Consider the following 13,538-nt stretch of genomic DNA (forward strand, 5'->3'; position numbering starts at 1 on the left):
GTCGAGGTGCGAGTAAACTGGCCTGAACACCTTGGTTAAGAAAAAAAAATGAAAGAGTTATAAGAGCGGATAAAAGAGAATATTTGATTGAATTAAACGTTAAAATATGACACGTGGCTAATATAGACTATGCTCCTCCTATTCAATAATTAGAATGAACATATAGTCTATCCACATGGCAGAATAACATTTGAGGGGGAAAAAAAAAAAGACATATCTTTGACAATAATAATTCACCATATTATAAGGAAAAATGGTTTGTGTTTTTACCGCCCAAACCCATGGCGGAAAATGATAGTTCTGTTCCCATGAAATATAAAATAATGCCCTTATTGATTCTTTCTTATACGCTTTCATTGGTCTGTTTGCACACATAAAAGACCACATTTCTGATTCCTCCACACAAAACACTTCCCAAAAGATATAAAAAAATAAGAAAAATGAGAATAGGATGGAGATCCTAAAGAACGACGGAATGATGGGAACATGGAACATGGGCTTCGCAGCCTTCTAGGCGTGTGATAGGTATCAGGCTGGGCCTATTTTCTTCGTCTCAGAGCGCTCTTTCTGCTCATATGGTCTTCACTCCATCCACACCTCTATATATATCTATACTAATCACCAGACGCTCCTCATTCCTTTCCTACTCACAGTGAATAAGCCATCGCTATCTTCCACCCTCGTAGACACAGTACTTAGCTGGAATTGCCACAGAGAGTGAAAGAAAGAGAGAGATGGCGAAGGAGATGAGCAACGGTAGCAGCACAGACTCAAAGAATCATCATGCGAAGATCCCCAAAATCAAGTTCACGAAGCTCTTCATCAATGGAGAATTCGTCGACGCGGTCTCAGGTTCTTCTCTCTTTCCTGCAAACATGATTCTGTCTCTGTTTTTGTTTTAAGATTACACTGTTCTGGAAAATTTCCCCCTTCTCAGGCTCTGCTAACCTGACAGAAGAAGTGAGTGGTGTCCGTTAACTCTTGAAACCAACGGTCAAACTCGTAGATAATCGTTGGATTTGGATCTTCCGTTTCACTCTCCCCACTCCCCTCATTTTTTAAACTTGGAATCGGCATCCGAATTGATAAGGAACGATTCTCAATTTAAATCGGTCAAAATTTTCATTGATCGGAGTTGAATCGTTTGGATAGGTCAGTGTTGATTACGATGCAAATGAACCGATTCACTGATTTTTAGAACCCTGCTCATGGTTTGAGGAATGGGATCGAATCAATATCGACCTTGACCGATACTATATCGATGGATTAGAACGGAGAAAGGGTAAAACAACCAAATTTTTTATTTTTAAAATTAAAACCAGAGGTATTTCTCTCCAATGTAGATCGATCCCATTTCCTGATACCAAGTTCTCAAACATTGACCTTGCTTCACAAATTTTGTGATTTCTAGACTTACCCGAGTTGACCCAAACAAAATCTGATGTCGAACCCGACCATTCAGATTTGCTATGATTTGTAAGTTTTTGATTGGTTCTCTGGTTTCAACTCCATTTATTTGATAGAACGACAGATTATGACTATCTAAAACCTACAGCGGTGAGAGCCTTATGTACTAAGTATGTCTTTGTTAACGATAGACGATTATGATCCAACTTACAATCTATCCATAACTTGACTAAGTACAATCAATAAGATTGAATTAATAACTAATCATTAGATTATTAGTCATTCTAGATCTTGGTTTCAAGGATTGATTACATAAACAATCAAAGAAGATCAAGAAAACGACCCTTTAACATCTCTATTATTGAAGATGGGGAGAGATCCTTCACATGTGCACGTTAAGTATTAGAGGCCAACACTGGATTCCCGCTGATGACATTGCTGAAGGTGGGTTTCTATTTCTTAATGTTACTTAAATTGGCCAAACAAACAGGGCCCATAAACAGTACAGCATAAATATGACTTGATTTCTGATATAAGATCAAACAAATGGCATGGGCCCATATGTTTCCAATGGTTGAAATGGTGAGATCAACCTTCCAAAGTTTAATAAATGTATTACATCATTGGCCATATATATCCAACAAGATTAGATTTGGGATGTGGACCATTTAAAGGGATGCCACAACTATGTTGCAATGGGATTGAAATTTACCTTTTAGTATGGAGCTAATGAAAGTACGTAGATACATTAATATGGGTGAAATTTTTTATTTCATAAGAATTAAGGTGATAATTTTACATATTTTTGTCTTTGAGCACAGAAGCCATGCGATTAAAGTAATTTTCTTTTTTTCTTTTTCATTTTTATTTTTCCTATACACCTGTTGCGTAGGGTTTAGCAACCATTTTAAGGTCCTTAAACAGTTCAACTCCCCTTATTCGGCGAAATCGATTGTACACTTTCCATTTTACGTGATTGTCCCATCCATCCGAAAGTCTAGGTCAAGAAATTCTCTTTATGATCGCTAAAGGAAAACTTAATTGGTCCTTAAAGTAAAGCTCTAAAATACTAAGCTTATGGGTTTCCTCCTATGGAAATTGTACCGTGGATCAAGTTGGAGGGACCCTTTTAGTACCTGAGAAAAAGGGTAGATGTTCCCTACCCATATAGGTACTAATTTGTTAAGTCAATTTTGTCACTTTCATTTCTGCAGGATGGGTGTCAATTTTAGTTTATTTTATTTATTTTTTTATAGAAAAAATTATACTAAAAATTAGAAATAAAAGTTCAACATACATGGGTATTAATTTGTTAAATCAATTCTGTCACTGTCATTTCACCATTTTCAGCCTACTAACATTGATTTAAGACCCCGTTATCAGAAATAAATAAATAAATTGATTTAAGACCCCAAGGGATATCTCAGTTGGCAAAGGGCAAGTCCTCACAATAAAAAGTTCAAATAGTTCAATTCTCCTTGGGCCTATTAAAATAATAATAATAATAATAAATTTAATGTTTGTTTATGAATCAGGAAAAACTTTTGAAACGATAGATCCACGAAATGGAGAAGTAACAGCAAAGATAGCAGAAGGAGATAGAGAAGATGTTGACTTGGCTGTCAAGGCTGCTAGAGAAGCTTTCGACTATGGAAAATGGCCTCGCATGTCCGGCTCTGTAAGATTACCCCCCTCACCATCTCTCTTCCTTTTTTGTTAATATCTTCATTTTTTTTCTTTGACTCTATTAAAACTGCAAATGAGTACTTTAAAGGAAAAAAAATAGGTGAATTATTATAACAGATTGTTATTTTTTCAAATGTCACAAGGCATCTATTATGTTATACGGTTTAAATTAATCACATGTTAAATTTTAATGTTTAATTTAATTAAATAATTTTTATATTGACACATATCCATGTATGTTTATGTATGCATGTGTACTTGTACACTTAGACATTAGCATGCACTCCCTCAATTCTAAGTGGGATAGAACATTTAGATTAAAAAAAAAAAAAAAAAGAGTATTATCAGATATCTGTGATTTTCAAAACATACATTTCATTGTGTGGTGCAAAAAAAAAAAAAAAAACTGATGATGTGACGGGGGGCAAGTTTGGGTATAAAAGGAGAAGAACTCTGCCCATTTGGCATTCCCTTATCTCGACGTGAAAATACCCAACACGCACGGGGCAGCTGTGTTTAGACGTAGGGTACACCAAACGGGCAGAGTTAATTCTTTCTCCCCTTAAAATATTATAGCAAAATGCTGCTCTTTTAATTAGTGTACTTAATTGGGTGGATTATTTGCATACAGGAGAGGGGAAAGATAATGATGAAATATGCTGATCTAATAGAGGAAAATGCAGAAGAACTGGCTGGGTTGGATACTATAAATGCAGGAAAATTGTATAGTTATGGAAAGGTGGCGGACATTCCTACAACAGCAAACACATTCCGTTACTATGCGGGTGCTGCAGACAAAATCCATGGGGAGACATTGAAGATGGCGAGGGAGCTTCAGGGATACACTTTGCGTGAGCCCATTGGTGTGGTAGGCCAAAGTACTCCATGGAACTTCCCTTCTGTAATGTTTGCTATGAAGGTTGCCCCTGCCTTGGCCGCCGGCTGTACCATGGTTGTCAAGCCTGCTGAGCAGACTCCTCTCTCAGCTCTCTTCTATGCCCATCTTTCTAAGCTGGTATTATCATTACTTTGGTTCTCTCTCTCTCTCTCTCTCTCTCATTCATGCGTGGGTGTGCACCCACCGACAGTCCAGGCCATGGGTTTGAAGTGCCCGAGCTTGTATCTGACCAATAAAAGGGTCATTATCCAGTGCTGATCATGCCAGTGCAGGGTTTTGGAAGGGGTGAATTTACAGTTCCTCCCCAGCAAGGTGTTAAATTTTTCATCTTAAAATCAATTGGCTTGAAGTGTGGTCGTCTCTTGTGGGTCTCTCATGGCTCTGTCTTCATGGGTTAAGCAAGGTATCCATCATCGACAGAGACTCAACGTACTCGTTCTGATACCATGTTAAAGTTTCCCTATTAAAACCAATTGGCTTGAAATGAATGGTCTCTTGTGGTTCTTATACAAGATAGTTCAAGTCACCCACAGTTGATTTGGGACTATATCAATAATTGACCCAATATATTGCTCTCAGATCTGGATATGCTCCAATATTACGATCTACCCTAACCACCATGACGCAAAAACTTTGGTCAATTATCTCTCAAAAAGACATAGAGAAAAGGATATAATAGAGAAAAGTCCTCCGTCAATAGTAGGACAGAGGCAACAATGCAGCGTATGGGGAGAGTAATTACTCTTCACCTATGAGGAGGGGATCTAGATTCTATATTTGTATATATGACTTACTTGTGTAAAGCCAATGATGTTTAAGTTTATTAGTTTTGGTTGTTTAATTTATAAGAAAATGATAAGGGAAGGGTATACGATGATAGAATATGGTTTTGTAAATAAAGAACAGAGAGGGCATTTCACTGTGAGAACAGGAAGATAGAATATGATTTTGTAACTAGGGAGCATAGAGGTCATTTCATTGTGAGGACAGAGGTAAGAGAGGATGCTATCATACCCTCCTCTAACGGCTTGTAGGACCTTTTCCCTATTATTTTTGTTAGGAAAATGTTCTCTCTAAGCTGCTAGGAAGGGTACAGTAGCACCCTCGATGTATCTCTCTTTCCTTCTTACATGAAATGACCCCATTGCCTTTCTGTGTATGGCACTATTGTAAAACCCAGATCCATGGGGTTGGAGGGTTCAGAGGGCCAGAGAGGATCCAAATTCACATTTCATTGATGGGCTCCCTTGTGCCGTTTACTAAAAAAGCCTTCTCCCATTTTTGTTTTAGGCTTTATGTACCAAAGGATGATATTCAAATCAAAGTAAATGTCTCTTTTACTGCCGTAATGTGATCTATTTTTTAAAAATAGAGGAATCTGCTCATTTAGCACTCACACAAATTCTAATCAATGGCTACAATTTTCTGTCCCTTATTTATGAATGGTCGAAACTACTGCCTATTATTGCACGATACCCCATGGACACCATTCGAACCCCTTGGTGTAGGAAAACTCGGTCCATTCTAATGTTATATCTTTGTGTTCTCCTCCAATAAATTTCCTAACCACTTCTCTTTGTTATATTAGGCTGGAATTCCTGATGGAGTGCTCAATGTTATAACTGGGTTTGGCCCCACAGCTGGAGCTGCCATTAGCTCTCACATGGACATTGACAAAGTGATCTCTCTTTTCACTTAATAAAGTGTTTAATTATAGTTACCAAATAAACTAAATTCTTTAATTTTGGGTACTTACTCTTAGAAGATATATATCATTTGTTCTTGTAATGGATTCCATTATTCAGGTTAGTTTTACGGGATCCACAGAGGTTGGGCGGTTAGTTATGCAGGCTTCAGCCACAAGCAATTTGAAACCTGTATCACTTGAATTGGGTGGGAAGTCCCCTCTTGTAATTTTCAATGATGCAGACTTGGACATGGCTGTTAATATTGCTTTCTTGGGCATCCTATCTAACAAGGTAATTCACTTTTTTTTTTTTTTTTTTAAGTCATAACTAAGTGGAAAGACATGAACACGCACTCCAAACACATGGGTGTACAATGCGTGAGAGAGTATCTTTTTCCTAGTAAAGTCCTTCAGCTAGTAATAAATCTAGTTCAATAATATTATTCTAGAGATTGAATCAATGTAAATGCAGGGAGAAATCTGTGTAGCAGGATCTCGAGTCTATGTCCAAGATGGAATTTATGATGAATTCGTGAAGAAGGCAGCAGAAAAAGCAAAAACATGGGTGGTTGGGGACCCATTTGATCCTCTTTCTCAACAAGGTCCTCAGGTAAAACTTGACTATTACTGCTGTTGCTTTTACTTCAATGGCTCTTTTGAGACCTCTCCTGGGAGCCTAACAACAAGAAGAAGAAGAAAAAACCTAGTTAATATATTCTAACATTCCACATTGTGTGATCCAGGCTGACAAACAGCAGTTCAAGAAAATCCTTTCATACATTGAACATGGCAAGGGAGAGGGAGCCACCTTGTTAACCGGAGGAAAACCATGTATGGAGAAGGGATATTATATTGAGCCCACAATTTTCACAGATGTGAAGGTAAAAGATTTATTATCTTCGTATGCCTTTTTTTTTTTTTTTTTTTTTTTTTTTTTTTTTGATAAGTAATTTGTACATATTAAAGAAGAGAAAATTTACAGAAAAAGGCAGCCTAGCTCTATCTCCATCTTTGGATTGACCGAAAGAGAGGAGGAGAAGCCCATAGGGAACGAAGCAGGACAACCCTTGCATTACAAGAGAAACCAAGGAGAAACAAATAAACAAATTACAATCTATTGTAAATCTTGAAAACTGAATCCTCCATCACTAAATATTTTAACTCATCATGAAAATCATGAAGCTGAATAATAGTCTCCACCTGAGATGTAGCCATAGATGCCAGGTAATCAGCAGGTTTATTAACCTCCCTCCATATATGCTTGAACTCCTTTCTGGACAAGGTATTAGAGATGGGTAAAATCTTGTTTTTGATAGCTCTATGGCCCCTTAATTTCCCTATTTAGAATATCTATAGCCAATTTAGAATCTGACCAAATTGAGATCTCCATCATGTTGATATCTATGCATAAAGTAATTCCTCTAATGATAGCAAGAAGTTCCAACCAAGAAATATTAGTTTTCTCTCTAAGACCAGTATAAGCCATAATAGGAACCCCCTTCCTGTCCCTGATTATGCCTCGATAAGAAGCTTGGACTTGTTTTTGTATGTCTTCAAATCAGGGTTCTAGGTATTGATATCATATCCCCGATATGTATCGATATTGCAAGAGATTGACATGATATGGATACCCAAACAAAAAAAAAAAACAACCCGTTGCACGAGACTTCCGTTACTGCAGGCTTTAGGTTTATTTTTTTCCTTTTTAATATGCATTTCATTATATACAGGAAGACATGAAAATAGTAAGGGACGAGATATTTGGACCTGTAATGTCTCTCATGAAGTTCAAGTAAGTTTGATATTTCTTTCCCCTTCTGTTCAATCCATATCCAAAAGGAAAATCACTAAAAATTCCTGTTGAAGGCAGCTTCATTCTAAGCCCACACAAAACACCAATTACTAAACTATTTGTGGAACTATTTAGACACCAATGTCTTTTCTATCATGTAATTGTAGGACAATGGAGGAGGCAATTCAGAGAGCCAACAACACTAGGTATGGCCTAGCAGCTGGAATAGTGACTAGAGACTTGAACATTGCTAACACAGTCTCAAGATCAATTCGTGCTGGCATCATTTGGATCAATTGCTACTTAGCTTTTGATAAAGATTGTCCTTTTGGTGGATATAAGATGAGTGGATTTGGAAGGGATAATGGATTGCATTCCCTTGAGAAGTATCTGCAAATCAAGTCTGTAGTAACTCCCATTTACAATTCTCCCTGGCTATGAGTATGTATGTATCTTTGAAACCGGATATATAAAAGGGAACAATAAGCTTTATACAATAAAATAACGTATGGGCTAGACATGCGATGGTGGGGTCAGTATGGGCCCACGGGATTAGATAGGATGAAGGCCTGGATACCTGTCATTAGCAAAATATAAAAGGTAATCTCTTACTGTATTTGTTCCATTATAGTTTTATACATGTTTAATGATGGTTTAGTACTAGAAAGATGATATATTTAACATGAACAAAGCAATAGAGAAGTATAAAAATATTTAACTCCAAGGGGGTAGCTGAGTTGGCAAGGGACCTTTGCCTCAAGAAGCATGTGGTTCTATGTTCGACTCATCTTACCTCCTTGGGGCCACTCACATAAGGTGTTTAGTGTTCTTCATTGCTTTTGGTGAAAGTTGATTGGATGGATTTTGAAATGGAAGACCTTAGATCCTCACCTAATTTGTCTCTAAACCTTAGAAGGAGCCCCTCCATTTCATTTTATATTTACTATAACATACTTAAATTTGTCCCTCAATAAATAACATTACACATTTCACATTTCTCATATAAAATTATTTCAAATGAATGAGAACTTAAAATTGAAATGAAAAATTAAGTTCGTAGCGTATAACTAGGTTTAAAACTTAGCATTGGGTATGAGATCTACCTCCATCGATTCTGATTCAGATTAGATTAGAAATAAATCAAATCAGTTGGTATCTACCTATATATAAGGTTGTGTATGCTTCCTGTATATCGTAAACTAATATTCATTGTGTCTATCTCTCTCTTCAAATCATAATTCATAAAATATCTGTGTATTTTCTTGGAGTTCAAGTTTTCTTTCCTAATTCGGTAATTCCGTATTGTTTGTTCCCAATATAGTTTATACATGTTTGATGATGGTTTAATAATAGACTGATGATAAATTTATGAAAGAAAGAATTAGAATCATAAAATAGATTTAACCCTTTGGTGGATTTTAAAAAGGACGGCCTAATAAACTGTCCTGATTTATTTTTAAAACTTAGAGAGGGTATCTTAATTTGGCTTTTGGTTTTATGCTTACTTTATATTTGTTCCATAATTATTTTTCACATTTCTCATCTCAAAACATTTCAAAATGATTGGGCTTTTAAGTGTTTTCAGTAATATGGCCGAAAAGATCAAAATGGGCATAAAATGAAGTTAGAACTGAAACGAGAAATGAAGCATAGCTTATAGTCAAGTTTTAAAACTTGGAATCATTGGCCTCCACCGATTCTAATTTGGATCAGATTAGAATTTGTTGAGAATAAACCAAATCAGTTGGCATTGACCAAAACCTTTAAAAAATGGAATCAAGGAATAAAATAAAATAAACCAAGTTATATATCATAATACGATCAACCAATGGAAAACAGACATGCATCCCAAAGAGTCGAGGCGACGAGTCACTGACTAGACATAACACGCCATCATCCAATCAGCCAACAACAATCGTGGTTGGTGCTTACTCTACCGACCACCCTCTCGTCATGGTTAAAGACAACCAAACCAAATCTTCAACCTACCTCTCAGGAACGACCAACCCCTCATTTGAAGTTGTCATCTCCTTATAAGCTGACCACAAAACCAGAAATGACCCTCACTACCTTGGCTAGCCCAATTAGCAAAGGGCAACCTCCAACCAGATACCCTCTCTTTAGACTTATTTCTATCGTCCATGTGTCACCCCAATTAGACATCCAATCATCATGAGATGGCGACACCTATTATAATCGCCTCTGGACTCAATCAACCAATGCTGAAAAATCTAACCATGGTTAGATTAGATGGTTATTAAACCTAAAGATAATCATATTTGAATTAACTATTAAAATTATGATTGTGAGATCAGCCACCTTCTCTCACACTGGTGTCACCTAAATGGAAAAATGATAAAATAAAATAAATAATGTCAGAAGTGGGATTTGAACCCACGCCCTCTCACGAGGACCAGAACTTGAGTCTGGCGCCTTAGACCACTCGGCCATCCTGACTTAGATGAATAAATTATCCAAAATTAAATATATTATTATATTAATGAAGTCACTGTTCTTAGGAGGTATAGTCTGCCTAAAAAAAGCGGCGGTAATAAATCTGATCAAATGTTTCCGTTGGTTCCCAATTTCTAATATTTGAAGTTGGATTTAGACAAACACTGGCAAAGACTCACGTGAGAACAAACATATTACTAATATGAAAGTACATTACAGTGTGTTCCAAGTGATAAAAAAATTATGAAAATATCACTGAAATTTAATAATTATTTGTAATGGAAGAGGTTGGGGACATCATTAGTGTATTGTAAGCTAAACATTTTACCTTTGTCTCTCTCTCTTTTCCTTTAAAATGATCCCCTCTCCTTTTTGTATGATATTTCCTTTTGTGTCTACATTGGTGTCTATTCCTCTCTCTTTTTGTTGATTATTCATTTTTTTGTGTGGCACAATTTACCTTGCAAGATTGAGAGGCGTGAAGATCCTCTCTAGTGAGTGTGGTGATACGATGAGCATCGAATGGTCGAGAGGACCTCGGGACACATGCTAGGATGCTCCCAATCATCTGAGCATCACCTCACTGCCGCACTCACAGCAAATAATAATCGCTCGACTGAAAGGCCCTACGGCCGGTGTTGTTTGGTCTTGGTTGGGCTACGTGGCCCCATCTAGGTTGCGTGGCCTAGCTTGGCTGGTCCTGCTAGGCTGCCGGTTGTGCAGCCATGCTGCCAATAGTGAAAATACCTCAAGCCTGCCATGTGTCAAACTATGATTCCACATAATCAAGCCCTATCACCTTAGCATGAGGGTCCCATCCACCATGTTATGTAATTTGTATACACCATATGTATGTCATTCATGCCCTTGCACACATGCGACGTGGACCTCCCACATGTCCAACTGCACATATGTACACATCAATGACAACAGTCATGAATCATGATTGAGCATCACTACCACTACCACTACCATCTATTGACAACAATGAAACTCATATGTTGGTTATATAACAGTTGCGCGTGTTGCTAGTATTATCATTGTTGTCAATACAAGTGTTTCCTTTTTTTAACTACTAAGAGAACATGGCAGCTCAATTGGTTCCCAAGGCTTCAGGTCTGGTGTAATTCCCATCTAATTTTTTGAATCACTCCAAAATGGCTGAATGAAGTAGCACATCAAATGACCAAAATACCCGTGGAAAATGATTTTTAAACCGATTCATATTTTGTGAGTAAGTGTATTTCATTATATAAAAAATATATATATTTGAAAATGATGTCATTTGACCATTACTTTAGGAAAGATTGTATTTATTGACCTTGTGAGGTTCACTTTAAGTTTTGGATAAAATGGTTTCTATTTTTCATTCATTGGAAAGTACTTCTTGAAAGAAGCAATCTAAAAATATCTAGATCACGAAATTTGGACTTATGGGGTGTAAGTTTATGATTTTCAAAGATGTCAAAGGAAAATAAAAGAAATCTGACTGACCCAATCTGGTTTTGCAGCCCTAACCAAATCAAACCGATTGCTTTGTCTTTGTTTTCTCTTCGGATTCCCTTCTAATTTGATTCGGGGATAGGCCAAATTTGATTTTGTTGTGGTGCTCTCTCCATGTATAAACATAAGACTGATATTTGGAAACATATGTGGTGCGTAGTTGTGAACATTTTTCAGTCAAAACTTAAGATAAATATTCCTTCATTAAATACGAAAAAAAATTAATCAATATTAAACAATTTAAATACGAATTTGATAGACGCACTTCCAACAGGCTCAGGTGTTATCCAAAAGGTAGGAGTAGTCAAAATAGGAGGGGACAACTCAAGAAATGATTTTACAAGGTGACTCTCCAAGTTGAATACCCCTATATCATGATAAACATATCTTGGTGGATCATAGGGTCCATAATCCATGTCATCATTAAAACAGATGGAGTTCTGGTTGCAATTTGGAAATTCTTTGGCAGAAAGTGAAATTAAGTGGCTATTTCCCAAAAACAAAATACGATCGCCAATGCTTTCCATTTGGATCCACTTTCGCTTGCTCTCATTTAATTTGCAAACATGGAACTTCATAGTTTTGAAACGGATTGTGTCATAATCATCATAGTTAACATCAAGCCATTTGTAGTGTCTTAAAACTAGTAGTAGTTCCCCTAATGATTCCACCAAATAATACATGTCGCATCTTCTTCCTTCTGGTGGTTGACCAGTGATTGTTAGTGATTATAAATCTAGAATCATTTGAATGACCTACAGTATATAGAATACAAGAATGAATAATAGAAAGAAATCGATCACATAACCATTGAGCGTGAATAAAGTCCCTAAATCAAGGTTGACGCTTGCACCATGAACTATGATGGAAAACCACGTAATATGGGTCATTCTACTGAGATCTTTTGCAGCCTCTTACTCTAGGATCTTCCCTCTATCTCTACACTAGCTTTTGTGAGAAAGCAGTGCTCCCAAAATATTATTATAAGAGTAACGACTACAGGGACCGTCAGTATTCTATATATAATAGAATCTCTAAACCTCTATTCCCACAGTAGAATAGGGCTAGAAGTTTCCTAATTAGAGTGATCCTTATTCTCTTGGGCCCAATAGGTCAATCAGTATCAATTAAGCCCACATAAGAGTTCTAACAATCTCCCACTTGGGCTACACTGATACTGATGTCTTCCCATTGACATCTGGTCAAATAATCCCAAGATTGAATATCACTCAAAACAAACTTTGATCTAATCAATAATCTCTATTGTTGAACAATAGTAGAAAATACACCTCAATATACGGCATATAACTATCTAATGTTACAAACCATAGAAAATTATCAATTCAAATCCCCTAGAAACATAGATATAAGGAATTATATCATAACTGTGATCACATAAGATATGTCCTTCCTTATATGTCCGTTCCTGATCTAAAGATCAACCTACCTTGAAAACCTCACAGGTAGAGAACTTTGATATTAATCAATACTTAGACAAATCCTCCTTTTCTTGTATTAATATCTCACTTTGGCATACAACCTATGGTTAGCAACCACCTCCATGGATTTAGACTAAATACTGTCATAAATCATGAAACTTGGCTAAACACTGTCATTAACTGTGACATGTCAAAGTAAACCACAATAATCATATAATAATATGATGAGAGAGAATAAAAATGAACACTATATTGGAAAGTAAACATCCTCAATATATATTGTGCTCATAATGTGTGATCTAACAAAATAATGCATATTATAATACCACTAAAGATAAGTAAACTCCCACTAAACAAGCATATTAAAATATTCCATCACATCTATGTTAGAAACATGAGTCTTAAAAATTTCCACTGGAAGAGCATTAGTCAAAGGATCAGCAGCCATCTCTTCAGTAATAATATGCTCAACAATGATCTCCCCAGTTTTGACCTTCTCACAAACTAGAAGATATTTAATCTCAATATGTTTGGAGATGCTTGATCTCTTATTATTCTTTGCAAAGAAAATATTAGAAATATTATCACACCACAAATGCAAAGGCTTAGAGATGGAATCTACAACCTTCAGTTTAGATATGAAACTCTTCAACCACACTGCCTGCTTGGTAG

At 36.5% G+C, this 13,538-nt stretch overlaps 1 protein-coding gene and 1 non-coding gene across 3 annotated transcripts; one reads left to right on the forward strand and one right to left on the reverse strand.

Annotated features, from left to right (window-relative positions):
• Positions 1 to 389: 389 nt before the first annotated feature.
• LOC122062397 (aldehyde dehydrogenase family 2 member C4) lies at positions 390 to 8,095 on the forward strand. Of its 2 annotated transcripts, XM_042626013.1 has the most exons (10): positions 390 to 525; positions 654 to 852; positions 2,943 to 3,085; positions 3,725 to 4,108; positions 5,580 to 5,669; positions 5,797 to 5,970; positions 6,151 to 6,288; positions 6,422 to 6,559; positions 7,409 to 7,470; positions 7,638 to 8,095. In XM_042626013.1, the coding sequence occupies exons 2-10, from the start codon at positions 735 to 737 to the stop codon at positions 7,909 to 7,911; spliced, it is 1,521 nt and encodes a 506-aa protein (XP_042481947.1). In that variant the 5' UTR covers positions 390 to 525; positions 654 to 734; the 3' UTR covers positions 7,912 to 8,095. The 2 variants fall into 2 exon arrangements, with proteins under 2 accessions (XP_042481947.1, XP_042481946.1); XM_042626012.1 differs by lacking the exon at positions 390 to 525 and having other exon boundaries at positions 534 to 852.
• Positions 8,096 to 9,843: 1,748 nt separating this feature from the next.
• Positions 9,844 to 9,927, reverse strand: TRNAL-CAA. Its single transcript has one exon. It is a non-coding gene; the product is annotated as a tRNA-Leu (tRNA).
• Between the last annotated feature and the right edge of the window lie 3,611 nt (positions 9,928 to 13,538).

Source organism: Macadamia integrifolia, unplaced genomic scaffold (genome assembly GCF_013358625.1).
Source record: "Macadamia integrifolia cultivar HAES 741 unplaced genomic scaffold, SCU_Mint_v3 scaffold1019, whole genome shotgun sequence".
Taxonomy (NCBI): Eukaryota; Viridiplantae; Streptophyta; class Magnoliopsida; order Proteales; family Proteaceae; genus Macadamia; species Macadamia integrifolia.